Source organism: Leptonotus elevatus, chromosome 1 (genome assembly GCF_054856555.1).
Source record: "Leptonotus elevatus isolate MCC_2025b chromosome 1, RoL_Lele_1.0, whole genome shotgun sequence".
NCBI classification, from domain to species: Eukaryota; Metazoa; Chordata; class Actinopteri; order Syngnathiformes; family Syngnathidae; genus Leptonotus; species Leptonotus elevatus.
Window position 1 is genome coordinate 34,236,339 of NC_141239.1, and position 19,466 is coordinate 34,255,804.

General features: G+C 40.9%; 1 protein-coding gene across 1 annotated transcript in view; it reads right to left on the minus strand.

Moving 5' to 3' along the window:
• Positions 1-14: 14 nt before the first annotated feature.
• xrn1 (5'-3' exoribonuclease 1) overlaps positions 15-19,466 on the minus strand; it is a 34,465-nt gene continuing 15,013 nt past the window's right edge. The window contains exons 17-40 of the mRNA XM_086094546.1: positions 18,301-18,396; positions 17,854-17,957; positions 17,642-17,776; positions 17,376-17,538; positions 17,037-17,150; positions 16,840-16,938; positions 16,643-16,758; positions 15,149-15,295; positions 14,976-15,065; positions 12,528-12,663; positions 12,359-12,415; positions 11,846-11,978; positions 11,661-11,730; positions 11,306-11,501; positions 11,115-11,204; positions 10,961-11,044; positions 9,953-10,033; positions 9,697-9,837; positions 4,753-4,873; positions 4,500-4,672; positions 4,181-4,294; positions 3,932-4,037; positions 2,538-2,725; positions 15-1,251 (exon numbers count right to left, since the gene is read on the minus strand). Of these exons, the coding sequence (XP_085950672.1) occupies positions 943-1,251; positions 2,538-2,725; positions 3,932-4,037; positions 4,181-4,294; positions 4,500-4,672; positions 4,753-4,873; positions 9,697-9,837; positions 9,953-10,033; positions 10,961-11,044; positions 11,115-11,204; positions 11,306-11,501; positions 11,661-11,730; positions 11,846-11,978; positions 12,359-12,415; positions 12,528-12,663; positions 14,976-15,065; positions 15,149-15,295; positions 16,643-16,758; positions 16,840-16,938; positions 17,037-17,150; positions 17,376-17,538; positions 17,642-17,776; positions 17,854-17,957; positions 18,301-18,396 (3,063 nt within the window). The 3' untranslated portion in view covers positions 15-942. The remainder of the gene's footprint in view (positions 1,252-2,537; positions 2,726-3,931; positions 4,038-4,180; positions 4,295-4,499; positions 4,673-4,752; positions 4,874-9,696; positions 9,838-9,952; positions 10,034-10,960; positions 11,045-11,114; positions 11,205-11,305; positions 11,502-11,660; positions 11,731-11,845; positions 11,979-12,358; positions 12,416-12,527; positions 12,664-14,975; positions 15,066-15,148; positions 15,296-16,642; positions 16,759-16,839; positions 16,939-17,036; positions 17,151-17,375; positions 17,539-17,641; positions 17,777-17,853; positions 17,958-18,300; positions 18,397-19,466) is intronic.

Consider the following 19,466-nt stretch of genomic DNA (forward strand, 5'->3'; position numbering starts at 1 on the left):
AAAAAAGAGACATGTTGAGTTGTCATATTTTATTCAACCTTGACTTTTGCACCAAAGCCATATCGACTTCAGGGTTTGGCAAATCAGTACACAAATGCATCTGATCAAATGAAGAATTCCACGACTAGTCTTTCAGTTTCACTTCAATTATACAATTTAAAACAACTCAAGACACCTAAAAGTGACCTTATGGGGACGGATGTGAGGGTTGAAAAATATTTTTTGCATTTATTTAACAGCAGCTCCATTGTACCGACGATTTTTATTTATTGGAGGTTCAAACAACAAACATCTAAACACTTGGCCTTATTAAAATGAGTGTCCAATTGTAAAAATTGAAAAAAAAAACATTTAAACTCTCACAAGTGAGCTTGGAATCTTGTCGGCTACACTTGTGGGTTTGCAGCCAAATCCTTAAAATGATAAAAACGCAGCCACTTGATCAAATAAAAGAACAAATGATCACAACGCAGAAGAGAGGAGTTCTATGTCTAAATGCATCAACACAGCATTATAAAACAAGTGTGCTATGTATTCAAACCAGTCTTTAAACACTAAAACGCTTATTGTCAGCCACAAATCTAATGAAGGCAGTTCTTGCACAAGCTGCCACAACTCTTCACTGGGACAAAAGGCGGGGGGAAAAAAACTCCAGCAACTGTTCAATTTTTGTCCTTGTCTGTGTTAGTACACAGTGTGTATGACATGTTAGTTGGACAAGCGTGGTGCTGAGTGCATAGTTAAAGCTCACACTTCAAAGTGTCGGCCATCTTGAGATTCTACACTCCATCAAGATCTGGAGCTTTCTTTTTTTTGTTGCTAAAATGGGACTGTTAAATGAACAAGGGTGTGATTGGTAGATCAATCGGTCAACGGAGTAACTGCAATATGCAGCAGAGGTGCGAGCGAGCGAGCGAGCGCACGCGCCGACACCGAACAGGCTCATTGGTCGGACGGTTGAGCTGCCTCGAATTTCACAGCCAGCTTCCTGTGTTTCCTTTTGGAGGCGGAGCCAGGGGTGTGGCCCGCGTTCGGCCTATTTTGTCGAGGGGGCGTGGATGAGTGCGGGCTGGTGGCAGAAACCGCGTCGGCCGGAGCGGAGGCCTCATCTTTGACTGGCTGACTCTGAGGCTGTGATTGGCCAGGAGGCGTGTCCTGCTGGCCTCGCCAGCTCGCATTCCGGCTCGCCGTTTGGGCTGCCGAGTAAAACTCTCGGCTGTTTTTGTTGGCTGACATTCGCTTCTTTGTCACCTGTTGGAATTCAAGAGCACCACCAACACATCAGAACAAACCTAATAGGATTTGCACTGCACATTTGACTTTTTTGTTTTTGCTGTACTGTGTCCGGTTACCTTCCAAAAAATATCTGTAATATGTGAAATCTGAAGTACAAGTTGATTCATCCAAGTTAGTTTTTTGTGTTTATTGTTAATTTTTCATGTATTGTACTTTTTTTTCCCTCCATGTTATGTTTTTTGTTTATTACATATATTTTTTAATTACACTGCATGTCTTTCATTTATTGTTTTTTGTTTACTATACGTGTTTTTTTCATTAGAATGTGTTTTGGTTTAATTATGCTTTTTTTGTTGCTTTTTATACCTTGTCATTTCATTTATTAAGCTGCATGTCTTATGTTTTTCCCATTTATTTACCATAATTTTTTTGTTTATTATAGGTTTCTTCAATTATGTTTTTTGTTTATTAGACATGTTTTAGTTTGATCATTTATTATATATTTTTTGCTTATTATACTTTATGTCTGTTTATTATCCTTTATGTATTTTAAGGCTGCAAAACATTTCACCGCACACAGTAATTTCTGGACTATAAGCCGCTACTTTTTTCACTTGCATTCGACCCTGCGGCTAATACAAAGGTGCGGCTTATCCATCAAATCACAAGGGGGTGCACAATAAAGGAAGCGCAAGAGCGTCAGGCAGAGCAAAACAAACCAAGTGAGTTCAAATACAGTAGGAGAGAGAACAAGACATTTTGCGCCCTCATTATGGAAAAGAAAGTATCGGGAACCCGGTGCGGTAACATTAAAACACCCGTGCCTTATAGTCGGGTGCGGCTTATATGTGTAACAAACTAGAGTATTCCAAAAATTTAGCTAGCGCGGCTTATAGTCAAGTGCGCCTTGTAGTCCAGAAATAATACACTTCTCTAAGGTAGGCATGAATATTTTCTCCCATTTCTCTCTGTTTAAACACTCTCAAAGTTCAAACCTTCGTAGAACAAAAAAATTGCACACACAAAAAATTCGCAAAAAAGTGAGACCACGAAAGCTGAACCACATTATAGCAAGGGAACATTGTATTGGATTTTTTCCTTGGCTAAATCAAGTCATTATTTATAAACTACATTTTAACAGTACTTGGGTGGTCATCTTCATGACAAGCAAACAACATATCAGTAGGCATGTTCAAATTTGCCATCTGATTGCTATTATTTGGTCTGTGAAAAAAACGACATTCAGCATCTCAGAACGAGTTGTGTTCAAATTGTGACCCTCCACCGACGTGTAAGCTGACCTGTAGCGGGATGAACTGGTTATGTGAGCCGATGGGTAGAGTTGTGAGCTGCTGTGGCCGCGCGGCAACAGGGAACCTTCCCGCTGCTCCGTAGAACGGCGGGTTCTGGTGGGGGTAAGCGTGGGGTGGCAGAGGCATTCCCCAGATAGGGGCAGGAGCGCAACCCTGCGGGGGCATCACAAGGCCGCCTACGGAAAACAACGCAAAGGCGCAGTGAGCAAAATCAGTTTCAGTTACAAGATAGGTTAGAACGGATGCAACAAAATGAGCAAGTCGGGCTGAACAATTAATCAAATGCAAATTGACATTTTAAAGGGGAAGTCAACCGTAAGCATTTCTTGACAATATAATGTGACCTCACGAGTCTCAATATGACATTCTGATTAATATTACATTTGTGGAATAAGAGTTATGATTTTTATCCATCTCAGGGGGTGGCCATTTTGCTACTTGCTGTCGACTGAAGATGACATCACAGTTGCTCAGTCAATGACCAATCACAGCTCAACTGTTTTTGAAAGCTGAGCTGAGATTGGTTGTTACCTGAGACCTGACCAACATTCATGTCATCTTCAGCCAACAGCAAGTGGCAAAATGGCCACCCCCTGACATGGATGAAAACAGCTGGATTTTGCTGCTTAACTCATATTCCACTAACGCAATATTAACCAGAGTACCATATTTAGACTAGTGGTGGGGAAGCATAGAACATATTGTCAAAACATTATTTGGGGGGGTTGACTTCCCCTTTAAGCAGAGAACCACAAAATCGGGTAATACATGGGGGTGGATATTAAAGGTGAGGTCTTTAGTTTTAACTCAGAAATAAATACTTTTTAAACACTGGATGTATACACATGTAATCCTTCTCAATCAACATTTCTAGGTTTCTGTTTGTCTGCCTGTATTTTGACATTTTGTTGTGTTTTGCTATGAGAGGGACGTTTGTGGGTGGAAAGTCTACGTTTACCCCTCCAGCCAATCACAGAGCATGTCGTTGAAGGCAAGCGCAATGTTGACGAGAAGAGTAGGGGTTGAGCCATGGGAGGAGTCAGTTTTGAATTGGTTGTTTACAAACACAAACGGACAAAACTAAAGACCCCACCTTTAAGACTGAGCCCCTATTCAAATTCCTAGATTTTGTTATGGAAAAACAAACAAACAAAAATATATAGAAATGATTAAAAAATATATAAATACATTTAAAATATAGCATCAATTGAGTTTTTTTCTTTTCTGAATCTATTCAAGACATTTTACTGGGATGATGCTGTTCAGAAATAACCAATCACATTCAAACTCATGTGAAATGAACTTTGCCGCCATTTTAAGTGTCTCCGCTTATCTCACAAATTGCCCTTCATGCAGAAGTGGATGTAAGCAAACGGTCCGACCTGACTGGTTGAAGACGGGAGGCATGCCTCTGATGGCCGGAGACTGCAAACGTGCCACACCATGGAACAGAGGCGCTTGAAGAGGGAAACCTGACCCCAGCGAATTCTAACCGGATCAAAAGTTACACTTGTCATTTCTTTACAAAATAATGTTAAGTTGCAATATGAGTTTGTGTTGTGTCGTCTGATCTACAGAGACGCACTAGTGATTTGCATCACTCGAACCACACACACAACAAAAAGTCTTACCAGTCGTTGTAAGGCAAAGAAAGCGGCTTTCTCCTTGGCGTCGTTTTCGGATTGACACTGAGGTCCATGAACGGTCAAACCGTTGGACAGCTTAACCTGACACACCGCAACACCCTGCGCACACGCACCACCACAAACACAACATTGAGCAATGAGATGCACCCTGGTCGGCCATAACTGCGATACGATATATGGATATCCTCCAATTGTTTAATTGATTTGATGGTATGAGCAGACATAACCGCATATTACTCAAATCTGCCAGCAGTGCATTTGTCCTTCCTGATTTATGCAAGACAAGAAATAGGAGCAGTATTACCTGTCTGTTGTGTATAAAGCTGAACTCGGGTGGTGCCATGCCTAAAGCCACACATACACATGCCAGCTCCGACACCTTGCTGGGCATTAAAGTGTTGGTCTGGTGAACGGGGGTAACGGGCACAGCAGAAGATGATCCTGCTGCATCTCCATGCGGAACATTCATTTGCGCAGCTGCATGTAGAAAAAAATAGAATACAGCTACTTTAATACCATGATGCATATCATATGTTCTCGTGGCATTAACAAGCGACCTAATTTTTGGGGCTTTCTTCTCCTGTTTTGCTTGTGGTCGTTGACAGTCTCCTGAGGGGCGGGACTTCCTGTTCCGGTGCAGTCAATCTTCAGCATCTCCTTCAACACCATTGTGCCCTTCTGCAACCACAATTTCAACACATTCCCAGTAAACAGGTTATAGTAGATTTCAAGCAACATTCTAATTTTGGAGATGGGATTCATTTAAACAAAAATCACAAAGCAACTCCAATTTCGAAATTAAAAAAATTACATAAAAATTAGTGCGTTAATTTCGAGTTGATTTAAAGTTCCTTTAATGCCACTAGTTTTTTTTTAACGCACAATTAATGACCACCCTTTACTTGGAAAGCCTGTACTGGGGGAATTCCCGTCACAATGCAGCAGACACGCCCACGTCAAAATTTAGCAGTAATAAATTTAATAATAATGCATATATTTGTGGAGACTGGGGTTAAGTTGTATTTTACAATTTTAAAAAATGTGCAGTTTCACAAGTTACTTTATGTTAAAGATTAGACAGCTCTTAACTCATTTGCTCGCAAAAATGTATAAATACATTCTATTTTAAATATTACCACGCTCCCAAAGACGTATTTATACATTTTTAATGGTTTATTTTTATTTTTATAATGCTAAAGCATACAGAAGGCTTTGATGCAGCCTCTGAACTGAAGAGAATGCTTGAAGCAATGGTAGTTATTACAAAAACGGCCAGCAGGTGGCAGCATAGTATAAGGGATCAACCAGGGCCATGTTGCAAAAAGCTCTTTCCCCAGTTTTAACCAGATTTGTGAATAATGATGAAACTTAGCTATATTTTAACTCTTTGACTGCCAGATGTTTTCAGAAAAGGGATGCCGTCAGTGCCAGCCGATTTAAGCATTTTGACTGATCTTTCAAGGTCCACAGAAAATGTTCTGTTTGGACTATGGAAACACACGTATTACCAAATAAAAGATTGGACTTTCATCTTTCATCAGAAAAAAAAAGTTTGTTTCTACCTTATTCCGTTCTTTAGTAATCAACAATAGAAAATGGTTAGTTTGACCCAATTTCGCCTGTTTTGGACCAAAATACGGAGAAATCAAGCTTTTAGTGAAACGATATTATTTCATGCATTCTAGTGAATTTTACACTTCTTTTTGTCCATGAATGATGCCACAAACACCTAAATAGTGCTTTACTTCTATAAAACACTACCACCAAGAATGAAAAAGTGTTTTTTGATAGCAAAATACGTTTATTTACATTCAACAGTGTAACAATTTGACAACAATTTGGCAAACTATTTACAAATGTGTGCAACTGTGGTGCTATTTACAAATATGTGGATGTTTCAACGACAGTTTTTCTTTTTGTAACACTCTCCTGCGTGCAAGAAGACGCAACAGCATTTGCACAACAGATTGCCTCTTCGCGTGCTCCACTTTCTTGCAGGCCGTTTTTTCCGGGGAATAGCAAGTATATACTGCAGTGTGTGTTGCCATAAAGTCTAATATCAGGATCATGCTACGGTTTCGTTACGTCTCGCTTCCTCGTGTCCTTCAGTTGCTACACCTGGTTATAAGAGATGTTTTGATCCATTTTATCCACTCCATTCATGGTGGCATCGTAGTCCAGAAACAGTGTCTTCTCCGTGATCAGACTGTACCCGCTCCTCCGATGAATATGCATTGGACTCGGGGTACTCTTCATTGTCCGACAAAATGTCCGCATGTGAAAGCTCCGGCGTTAGCAGCGGTAGCCGCGCTAGCCGGTGAGGCTTACTACGTGATCATAACAGTCGCGTCAAGGCTTCCAACTTTGGCGTCAAGCTCGGAGTCATCATCATCATCATCATCAATCTGCATTGGTCGATGCCAACTCTCCATCGCCCGATCGAATGTCCGATTGTGTAGAAGTACCCGGTCGGCTATTGTGCGCGTTTTCCGGCCTTAGCAGCGCTAGCCGCGCTTAGCCGGTGAGGCTTACTACGTGATCATAACAGTCGCGTCAAGGCTTCCAACTTTGGCGTCAAGCTCGGAGTCATCATCATCGTCGACATCAATGCGCTTTTTAGTATTGATTGATGCTTTCCGTCTTTGAAAAAAATGCTCAAGCGTGAGCTGCTTGCAACCGGTTGCTTGGTCCCGCCATTGTGGCTTATTCAGCCATGTCTCCTCAACACTCTAGCTCCGCCTCACGCCTTCTACTGACGCCCACGGTGGGCGGCCCATCCAACCTTGTGCAAAGAGAGTCATCGCTGCCCTCTAGGGGCCAAAATGAGTCTTTTACTAATCAGATCTGCCTGATACTTTCAGCACAGCTGCCCAAGGTTTTCCTGCACCCGTTTTCAAAAAAAACAAAAAAAAAACATAGGGGACGTCTTTTAACGTCCTCGGCGCCCTTCCCTAGGTTTATGCTAAACGTTTTATAACGTTTATGGCAGTCAAAGAGTTAATGCTAATTGCTGCAAAACAAACAGATACAAATATATGTTTTTTCCTAAAGAAAGAAGAGACTCTAATCGTTCTTTTGGTAGGTTCCATTTTATTTTTATTTTTTTATAGAAAGCATAGAACCTACCTATAAACATGGAACCTATTATAGAAATAGAACAATATTCTGTGGGCCTTGCAAAATTGGTCAAAACCCAGTAAAACAGCCAGGAGCGAAGGGGATTGCTTCAGTGAAAATGGCTGGGAGAGAATGAGTTAATATGAAGAAAAAAATGCACTGAGCTGTCACCAATGTCTTACAAATCCAATTATGCCATCTAGTGGCAGAAAAATGACTTCAACACAAATCAATATCACACTTGTTTACACTACAGTACATCTTTTTTTTTTTACTTAATTTTATGAATTATGAAATGACTATCAATGACTAAAAGATGCAGCCATATTTCTATTAGTTTAACATTTTCCCACTTTTATGCTAATGAGTATGACAACGCAGGAAAAAAAATATTGTAAATTTTTTGTACATTTATAACGGATATAAAATTGTATTAATCGGGAGTTAACTACTGAATTCAAGCAATTAATTGTGATTAAAAAAAATTATTACCTTACACCCCCACATTAACTCTTTGACTGCCATAAACGTTATAAAACGTTTAGCATAAACCTAGGGAAGGGCGCCGAGGACGTTAAAAGACGTCCCCTATGTTTTTTTTTTTTTTTTTTTCAAAAACGGGTGCAGGAAAGCCTTGGGCAGCTGTGCTGAAAGTATCAGGCAGATATGATTAGTCAAAGACTCGTTTTGGCCCCTAGAGGGCAGCGATGACTCTCTTTGCACAAGGTTGGATGGGCCGCCCACCGTGGGCGTCAGTAGAAGACGTGAGGCGGAGCTAGAGTGTTGAGGAGACAATGGCTGATCCAAGCCACAATGGCTTGACCAAGCAACCGGTTACAAGCAGCTCACGCTTGAGCATTTTTTTCAAAGACGGAAAGCATCAATCAATACTAAAAAGCGCATTGATGTCAACGATGATGATGACTCCGAGCTCTACGCCAAAGTTGGAAGCTTTGGCCTGTTACTATCACGTAGTAAGCCTCACCGGCTAAGCGCGGCTAGCGCGGCTAGCGCTGCTAAGGCCGGAAAACGCGCACAATAGCCGGCCGGGTACTTCTGCACAAGCGGACATTCGATCGGGCGATGGAGAGTTGGCATCGACCAATGCAGATTGATGATGATGATGATGATGATGATGACTGCGAGTTTGACGCCAAAGTTGGAAGCCTGGACGTGTTTACGATCACGTAGTAAGCCTCACCGGCTAAGCGCGGCTAGCGCGGCTAGCGCTGCTAAGGCCGGAAAACGCGCACAATAGCCGGCCGGGTACTTCTGCACAAGCGGACATTCGATCGGGCGATGGAGAGTTGGCATCGACCAATGCAGATTGATGATGATGATGATGATGACTGCGAGTTTGACGCCAAAGTTGGAAGCCTGGACGTGTTTACGATCACGTAGTAAGCCTCACCGGCTAGCGCTGCTAACGCCGGAAAACGCGGAGCTGCACAAGCGGACATTCGATCGGACAATGAAGAGTACCCCGAGTCCAATGCATATTCATCGGAGGAGCGGGTACAGTCTGATCACGGAGAAGACACTGTTTCTGGACTACGATGCCACCATGAATGGAGTGGATAAAATGGATCAGAACATCTCCTACCACCCGGTATAGCAACTGAAGGACACGGGGAAGCGAGACGTAACGAAACCGTAGCATGATCCTGATATTAGACTTGATGACACACTGCAGTATATACTTGCTATTCCCCGGAAAAAAACGGCCTGCAAGATAGTGGCGCACGCGAAGAGGCAATCTGTTGTGCAAATGCTGTTGCGTCTCTTTGCACGCAGGAGAGTGTTACAAAAAGAAAAACTGTCGTTGAAACATCCACATATTTGTAAATAGCACCACAGTTGCACACATTTGTAAATAGTTTGCCAAATTGTTGTCAAATTGTTACACTGTTGAATGTAAATAAACGTATTTTGCTATCAAAAAACACTTTTTCATTCTTGGTGGTAGTGTTTTATAGAAGTAAAGCACTATTTAGGTGTTTGAGGCATCATTCATGGACAAAAAGAAGTGTCAAATTCACTAGAATGCATGAAATAATATCGTTTCACTAAAAGCTTGATTTCTCCGTATTTTGGTCCAACACAGGCGAAATTGGGTCAAACTAACCATTTTCTATTGTTGATTACTAAAGAACGGAATGAGGTAGAAACAAACTTTTTTTTTCTGATGAAAGATGAAAGTCCAATCTTTCATTTGGTAGTACGTGTGTTTCCATAGTCCAAACAGAACATTTTCTGTGGACCTTGAAAGATCAGTCAAAATGCTTAAATCGGCTGGCACTGACGGCATCCCTTTTCTGAAAACGTCTGGCAGTCAAAGAGTTAAATACTTCAACGTTCACTCTAGTTGTAAGATTGATACTCACCATGGCGAAGGATTGCGGTGACAAAGGCCCATCAGATTGAGTGGTGTGTGTTTGTGAAGGCTCCGGAGGATTTGAAGGAGTCTGCTGGCTGTCCTTGGAAATCCTAAGGCTGGCTATCAGGTCCTCAAATTCAGTTGATGTCTGAGCAAATACAATACAAGAAAAAACAGGATGAGTCCTGAGCACCTGATTTAACACTGAATGAAGCGAGGCTTCCGTCAGACCACAACCGCCCCTCCCCTCTGTGTGTGAATACCTTGTTGCCTGTGTTGTGCTGAGGTAAAAGGGAACTGGGGTCTTCATCTTTCTTCAACAACCTAATGAGTCCAACAGAGGCCTGCAAAGTACACACAAAAACAATTTACATTTGTTACACTTGGACACTCATTTAAACATGCTTAGCAATTGTGTGCAGGTTCTTCTCCACTACTTAACATTCAAAGTACTTTTACAATTCACCTCAAACCAACTTTAATCTCTCAAGACAATATAAGAAAAAGCATCTGTTTCTAAATGATGATTTTACTTATTAGGGGAAAAAACATCCATACTTATCTGGCCCTATGTGGAAAAGGTAATTGTCCCTGAAACTGATATCAACTTGTTGCGCCATGCTTGGCAGCAATAACTGAAATCAAGAATTTCCAGTTAATTGGTGAGGACTCTTTTGCATTGCTGTGAAGTAACTTTAGCCTGTTGTCCTTCGCAGAATTGCTTTAACTCAGTCATATTGAATGGTTTTTGAGCCTGTTTAAGCATCTCAATGGGATTTTGCCACTCCAAATCCGTTGCTGCCGTTGTTGTTTTTTGCCATTCACTGGTGGACTTGGTGGCAAATTTGGGATTGGTGGCCAGTTTGGGATGGTTGAACTTGAGGGCACAAATTGATTGTCGGCAGGATTTTCAAGTAGACAGCAGAATTGATTGCTCCATTGATCACAACAAGTGGCCCAGGCCCTGAAGTCAGCAGCTTCAATTATACAGCCACCACCACTTTTGACTGCTAGCATGAGTTTTCTTTTCTTTCTTTCTTTTAATCAAATGGAATTCAATACTTTTTATTTTTACATAGGGTCACAGGGTTTTTGACCCCCCCCCCCTTAATAAATACAATCATCAATTAGAGACCACATTTTTCATTTACTTGGGTATTAAAATTGGCTTGATGATATGGGGAAAAAAGTGGCTTTTCACCTCACTGTATACAAAGATAAAATGTATACTTGTATACACACAGACAAAGAAAACAAAGATGAAAACATACATTATTTTGCCAATGAGCAGGAGGTTTATGTGAAGGGGCAGAGTCTTGCAAAGACTGCCATACATTCATGTACGCCTCGTTACTCTGCAATGACAAGTGGAGAAAATGTAAAGGCCATGGAGAAAATTGTTCTTGTCCCCCCACTGTCACTCACCTTGGCCTGTTTCTTCTGGATAGGAGCCTTAGAGGTAGAGTTTTTGCTGCCTTGGTAGGGTGGCCTCACCTCACTGTGCTTGTTGTTATGCTGTTAGGTTAAAAGTAAAGGGAATAAGACAAAAAAAGATGACAGGAATCAACTGAATTTTTTAGAATAGCGCTAATGACAAGATCAAAACAATCTCTTACTTGCGTGGATATAAAGGGTGAACGCGGGGAGTGGTTGAGGCTTGCCAGATGATGGTGTGAGTTGAAGTTGGCGGCGGCAGCAGGCTGAGGTTTGACAATAGCGGTGAGTTTGTGGTATGTGGGATCCATTCGGGCACCATGCGATAAGTTAATTAGCGCACAGGGCGGTAGGCGGTAACAACGAGGTGATGCGCACCTGAGGGATGTCAGAAAGTTCTCTCTTAAATCTCAGCAGCATTCTATTAAACGTCCTGACAGAATGTCATATTTTCTGACATTTAAAACACCATGAAAGGATGATGAGCTGCTGAATTGGTGCAATCATCTAACTGTCATTATAATTGGCTCTGATTACCTGATGTTAAGCCCTCCAGGAAATTCTTCATCAAACAGCACCTCATAGAGAACCTCATCCTCACGCTCGGCTGAAAGGCCAAACACATGTACAATACTAGTTACATCTTCATCCTTGACTTTGTGCACACAAGTATTTTGCTTGGCACAAATGTAATGGAGGAATTTGAAATTGTATGTCATCACCTCCTTTAATGCCAATAATAGTGCCCCTGATACCCAATGGGACAGTGAAGCTCTCTCTGACATTGATGACGCGGTCAAACAAACGATAGTCGGCATTGGGGTCAGGGACCACACCCTGTTGCTGCTCCAAGGGCTACATGGAAATACATCATCACAACATGGATGCTTGAGACAAATTCAACATTTGGTGATACTGTAGGAACGTAATGACTGATGTGATACCAGCTACCTCTCAACTTATATCATTGATAAAAAAAAATAAAAATACCAATACAATCGCAAAGAAGATATTGACTTACTTCACAACAACAAAAAAAGCATAAAAACAAAACCATATAGTGAGGCGGGAACCAAATGTCCATCATTACAGTGCTTTAATGTATAGAACCACCAGACATGACCCAAACAACAATGATTTGAAACTCTGGGGCATTTAACACAATAGACAAGTATATAAACTATTTGATACAAATTTAAGACATGGCAGACAATTAAAGAGGAAAACATACGAACCCTAAACAGGAGATGTGGCTTGACAGTGACACGAACTTTCTTGGTACTCTTCTTTACCTGGGGTAGATGACAGGAGTAGAAAAAAACCCATGGTAAAATAAGAGCTAAAAGATTCTAACCATTGTGCACATAATATAAAGCCGTGTGTGTTTGTGTGTGTGTGTAACACCTTGTTTTTCTCCACAGCCTCCTCAATTTTCTCAACAATTGCAACGTCCAGCACTTGCAAGTCGCATGATGACCTGCTGGCGGAGCTCACGGGGTGACTTTTCAACCATGAAACGATTTCGGCCACCTTTTCTGCTCTGTAGAAAAAAGAAAGAAATACTTAATTCCTAAGAAACATGCACCTCACCTAGTGGTGTTGGGGGGGGGGGGGTGGCAAAAACATCACTTCTGCACAACACTAGGCTCTCACTTAAAAAAATATATATATTAAAAAAGCAAACTCTTTCAATTCATGGTAAGGATTTTGCATGAGAAGCACCCGCACTGTTCTTACAATTAGCCAAAAACAAATCTAGTACAAAGACAAGATTTGAGATGCTGTGGTAGCCCAGTGAGTCATATTTAGACGCCACTGAAATTCTGTGGCAGAACCTTTAGGATAGGGCCTAATTTACCAAAGGTTTATGCAAGTAAAAACAGGCACTACCTTAACTGCTCATACAAACAAATGTGGATGGCCATTTATTAATTGGGCACACCCAGGATTGATGGCCAAAGGCTTGCTAGTGTTAGTGTTGCTGGACACTATCAACACGCAGTTTATTAGGAAGAACCAAGTGTCACACTTGACACAGACATACAATAAAAAATTGCAGATGTGTATATATACGCACACACACAGCTCAAAAGTTTGTGAACCCAGCAGGCATGGTCAGACTTTTTGTATAAAATATTAAAATAACCTTATTAAATGTTTAGTCATACCCAAATATACAATGGTGACATTGAAAATAATGGACTTGAACAAAAAGAATGATAACATTGTCATTCATTATTGAACAAAAGTTGTTGATTTAAGAAAAACTCATGGGTGTAAAAGTATGTGAACCTCTCACTTATAATCAGACATTGCACCTCCTTTTGCAATGAACTTCATCCAAACACTTTCTTTAGTGACTTATCAGTCTTTCTTTCATCTAATTTGGGGGATTTTTTCCACTCTTCCTTGCAAAATGCAGCCATTTGAGAGAGGTTGGATGGGCGTCTAGCATAAACTTCCCGCTTCAGGTCCCCCCACAGTATTTTAAAAGAATTTAAGTAACTTGACTGGGCACATCCAGAATATGAATCTTGTTTTTCTTCAGACATTAATTCGTTGTATTGCTGGAATGCTTTGGATTATTGTCATGTTGCATGATCCATCTTCTACCAGGCTGGAACGTCACAAAGGACGGCTTCAGGTCATGATCCAGGATTTCACAATATTCCTCGGAATGCATGATTCCCTGGATTATGTGAAGTTGTCCAAATCCTGAGGATGAAAAGCCAGCCCAGACTTTAACATTCTCACCCCCATGCTTCACTGTAGGGAGAAGGTTCTTTTGCTGGTATGCAGTGTTGACTTTTCACCAAACATGACTGTTTTAGTTGTGACCAAACAGTTCAATTTTGGACTCATCTGTCTACAGAAGGGACTTCCAAAATGTTTCAGGTTTCTCCAGGTATTCTCTGGCAAAGTTGAGAAGGGCAGTTTTGATATTTTTTGTGAGCAGAGACTTGTACCTAGCAAGCCTTCCATGAAAGATTGATTGACTTTTCTTCTGATTGTGGAAGCATGCACATGTCCCCGATGTAGCAAAAAAGGTCTGCAAATCCCTCGATGTGATGCACAGGTTGGCTTTCACCTGAATTATCATTTTTCTTGTGGTTCTTGCTGATATTTTAGAAGGTCATCCACTTCTAGGCTGGATTGTAGTAATTTTCAGTGTTCTCTAGTTGCAGATGATCTGCTTCACAGTGGAATGGTGAAGCTCATTTTTTTTAGATGACTTTATAGCTTTCCTCAGACAGATATGCTGTCACTACTCACTTCCTAAGGTCCCCTGAGATTTCTCTTCCTCTCAGCATGACTGACCTGTATGGGTTCACCTGGGTAAGACTAAAGTGATGTGGTTTTGTTTCAGTCAGTGATGCACAATTTCTTTGCTAAGCCTCTCATTTCATTGGTCCATTTCAGTGGTTAGTTTAGCCACCAATTTGTCCTACCTGATCCTACTTGACTGCTTGTTTTAAGCAATGCAGCTCAGGGTTCATTTACTTTTGCACCCACATGAATTGACCAAAAACTCTTTTTAATTAAGTTTTGACTACACAATTGATTATAAAAAAAGAAAAGAAAAATGCATTGAAATGCTAAACCTCAACCTGTTATTTCATATAAAATGTAATGGTTCAGATTGAACAACAAAATCAGGTTGAAACAATTGGAAAGTCCAAATTGCTTAAGAGGTTCACACACTTGAGCAGCACTGTATATATTTATTTTATTTATTTTTTTACTGTATTTTGGAATACGTCTTACACCTGTAATTTTCTTGATAGTAAAAACCTGAAAAAGCAGTTATATTGTTTATACATTAGGGTAAGTATAAGACAAGAATGCATTTACCCATTGTGGTCTTCTCCGGGCCAGATGTCATCTTCATAGAACACATCATCATGACTGTTTCTTGAAACTGAGTCAAACACCTCAGAAAACCTATGAAAGCAATACTTAAATAATTCACCGTAATTCCAATAAATTACTCAAAATCACCCTTGAATGACAACATTCTGCTTCACCTTTCCAAGTATTCAGCTAAAAGCTGCTCCACAGCAGCAGAGTAAAGCCATTCCTTCTCAGTTCTCTTTGTGTATCCAGGAACTTCCTCATTCTTCTTGTTGAACTTCAGGTTTAGGCCCACATTAGCTTTTTGCTCCCCACAAGGACTAAGAAAGCATTTGGAGAGAGAGATATCAAGCATAAATGGTTTAATTATGGATGAGAAATTATGAATGTATGTTTCTGAAATACATCAGTTTCCAAGAGTGACTAAATACCATAGCAACTGTACTATTGAGCACACCTGAATATACGATGCACCTGCTGAATTAAAGAAAAGAAAAACATTGTACATATATAGGCCGCATTTATAAGATGCAGGTGTTCATGTTCTAACAGAATATTTACACAAAAATATACAAGGGAAAGCATGCATGGCTCAGTGGTAGACTGGCTGTCTCTCAACCCAAACATTGTGGGTTCAATCCTCAACCCTTGTGATCATGTCGAAGTGTCCTTGAGCAAGATACTGAACCCAAATTCGCTACCAGTGGACCTGGCAGCGCCCGGCGCGGCAGCAACCGACCATTGGTGTAGGAACGTATGTGTGTAAATGTGAGGCTGCGTAAAGCGCTTCAGGCACCATAGGTGTACAGAAAGTGCTATACGAAGTGCAGTTTGGTTACCATTTACCAGAGAAAGATTTTTTTTTAATTACCATAATTTCTAAAGATCAACAAACACCACTGTTTAATAGCCACCGGCCCCCAATATCGCCCTTCAAAAGCAGTACAAAATAAATAAATCTGTTTTCATGTCTCACACGGTCCACCGTTTTGCTGTTATCCACGCTGAAAAACTGAAGTATTATTGCCATTGCAATTTAATAGATTGTGATTTCTTGTCTTTAGACACACATTTTGTATGTGTAGAGAAGTGCTTGCTAACAGTTTGGGTTGTCATAATTTTCACTGCTCACCAAGAATCATTACGGCCCACGAACAGGTCGCAAAGAAGAACAAGGAAACGACCGTGAATAAAATCATACCCGATATTTTGTGTGCTCCAGAGACACAAGAAGTATTTTCCGAAGCAAGATCCATTTTACAATGCTCTCGCCTTGGGCACACTTGTTAAACATCGGAGATGATCAGCAAATATGTGGGACTTTTTTTCTTTCTTTTTTGTGACCTCGCACGATAGGGTTCAGTCTCACGTCAGGTCACCCCTTGCTAGCATGTGGGCTATATCTCACAGCTGTTGCTATTTTCCTGATGTGAGACCAAGTCCTTTGAGTATTGGGTGTCACAATACACAATTTGTTTGCTCATGTGAATGCACACAATCAAGGGCTAAGGGGTAGAATTGGGCGGAGCCCTTATGGTATTGTCAACGTGATGCTCGTTAGCAATGTGATGCTCATTAGCCAGTAAAAATACATAAATTAGCCACAAGGTTCAAAGTGTTGATTTTTTTTTTTAGCAACTTAAGAGTTTAAAAATTCCGGTACTGACTTCTTTTTAGATCCTCTGCCAATGAAGATGCTTCCAGAAAAGCGGGACACAAGGTAGCTGCTGATACCAAGACGGGATGCCACAATGTACCCGGGGCTATACTTCACACAGTACTTCTATAACATACAAAAGGAAAATGCATTCAGAAACAACACTTTGTGACATATTTTTAGTGTAAGACTATGCATTTGTCTTACATGCTGGTTCTGGATTATAACTTCAAGTTGGGGCTCATGCGGTACGTTGAAAACTACACGTACACGCCCCTCTTTGATGACATCACTTGAATCTTGTACCTGTTTAGAATGCACAACAAGCGGGGGAAACGCAGTTGCTATAGTTGGGATGGGATTATTCCAAAGTGTTAGAACTGTGGCAATTGCAGTTAACTGACCTCGCCCATGGCAGCATAGTAGGGGTTTCCCACCATGAAGACAGTGGTTTGTGGAGGATACAGATCTTCTAAGCTCTTAAAGCAGGTCAAAGATGAATAAAATGCCTCAATGTCCTAGGAAAAGTGAGGACAGAGTTTATAAGCACAGTAGATGTTGACATACACATGAAATGAACCATACATTTTCACTGTAATTCTGCCCGTTCTCCTCGCTAGCTTGTGAAAAGGTACAAAGGTGTATTCTGTCCTTCATTGTGTTGTGTTTTTTATGAATGTCATCTTATTGAACCTGACTATCTATAATTGGCAATAAATAACGTGGTGCTTGTGGGCATGTACCTGGACCACAGTCTGGTAGGCAAAAGGAAGGACCTGCTTAGCCCACTGTTTCTCCAACTCAACCACACCGTTGGATTTGGGGATGTATTTTCTTCCTGTCAGCAACTGTCCATATAGAACCACTGCGGTTTCATTCACTATGATGCCTTTCCTCTTTAGATAGCTATAAAATATGAGATTATGGAGAAATGGCAGATGAGTTTATGAAATTTAATAACTCAGGTGTTCTTCATTAATTTTTTTGTTTCCTAGTGTTTAAGCCTTACTGTTCTGTTATTCCTTGGACATCTTTCACCCAGTCCCTCTGCTCCTTGTCTGAGAGGAAAGTGACTTTGATGGGGGGAGGGGTGGAAGGCCTCTGGTAGACTCGTTGGACACCTGGTGGTTCTTCGAGAGAAAACCTTTGAAACATAAAGCGTTTAGAATAGCCTTAAAGTCCCCCCCCCCCCCACCCCAAAAAAAGGAACAAACTTCTTACTTGGTGTCTCCATCTGACACAGCAATGATGCGAGCTTCCTCTAGATGTGGCCAGTTGACAAACACGGACTTCCCCAGTACTTGTTCAGCAACATCATCACAAAGCTTTAAATTGTAAGACATGGCACACAAAGGTGACACTTTATTTTTGTGTTTGTAGCTTGCATTTCTAATATTTTGCACCATTGATGTACTGTAGCTTTCTGAGGTAACCAAATATGAACCAAAATAACGTGTAAAGTAATTATATACCCATTTTAACCAGAATAATAAACATGTGGACAAATCAATACCTCTCTGATGGTGGTAATAAAAACTGATTATCAAATGTGCAAAGGCAGATGTTTTTATATAGAATTATAGGCAGAGATACCAATTGTCTTCTTTCATTTTATATGGGCAATGCATATAGTTAAGTCAAAATTAAGTCAAAAGGTTAACAGCTTACCAATTCTTTTTCCTGACTGGGGAGGATCTCCAACATCATATTGTCACCTCTGCTACTTTGCTGGAATACCAGCACCCCGCTCTTCTTCATATAAAACTAAGAACAGGTGAAACCATGAATAAGAGGGAGAACATGTACAAGAAGACATTCTCATTGATTTACTAAACAATATATCTGTAGTCTGCTATTTTGGTCAATGCTGCAAACAATGACCACCCTAAGCTTTAGCTATATAGCACTTTTGAATAGCATTAGGTATGCTGTAACCAATCTCTATTAATATTTGACCTCAATAATGTATTTATTTTAATACCTAAATAAAATGTTTAATGCATGGATGACTATAAGTATTGTGGGGACCCCATGTACTGAGTATAGTCTTCTTCTTCTTTTCCTTTCGGCTTTTCCCTTCAGGGGTCACCACAGTGAATCAGTTGCCTCCATCTAACCCTGTCCTCTGCATCCTCTAATCTCACACCAACTACCTTCATGTCCTATTTAACTACATCCATAGACCTTTTCTTTGGTCTTCCTCTAGACCTCCTGCCTGACATTTGGAAACTCAGCATCCTTCTGCCGATATTACTGTCTGGCTACACTCTCACCTACCACTACTTTGCAGTCTCTGATCTAGTTCAGATTACACAGTCTGCAAAAGATGTAGTCTACCCGTGTACTCCTACCTCCACTCTTGTAGGTCACCCTATGTTCCTGCCTCTTTTGTAAGAAAATATTCACGACAGCCATCTCCATTCTTTTTGCAAAGTCAACCACCATCTGTCCTTCTACGTTCCTCTCCTGGATACCAAACTTGCCCATCACCTCCTCATCACCTCTGTTTCCTACACCAACATGTCCATTGAAGTCTGCACCAATGACAAGTCTCTCACTTCTAGGGCTGCTCTGCATCATTTCATCAAGGTCCAACCAAAAGTTCTCCTTCTCCTCCAGTTCACATCCTACCTGTGGCACATACCCACTAACAACATTGTTCATCACACCTTCGATTCCTAGCTTCAGGCTCATCACTCTGACACTCTTTTTACCTCCAGGACGTTCCTAACTAGTGTTGTCACGATACCAAAATTTTGACTTCGATACTATACCTGCATTAAATACCTGAAACAGTATGTCGACAAAACTCTAAAACATCAGCAAAAGCAGCA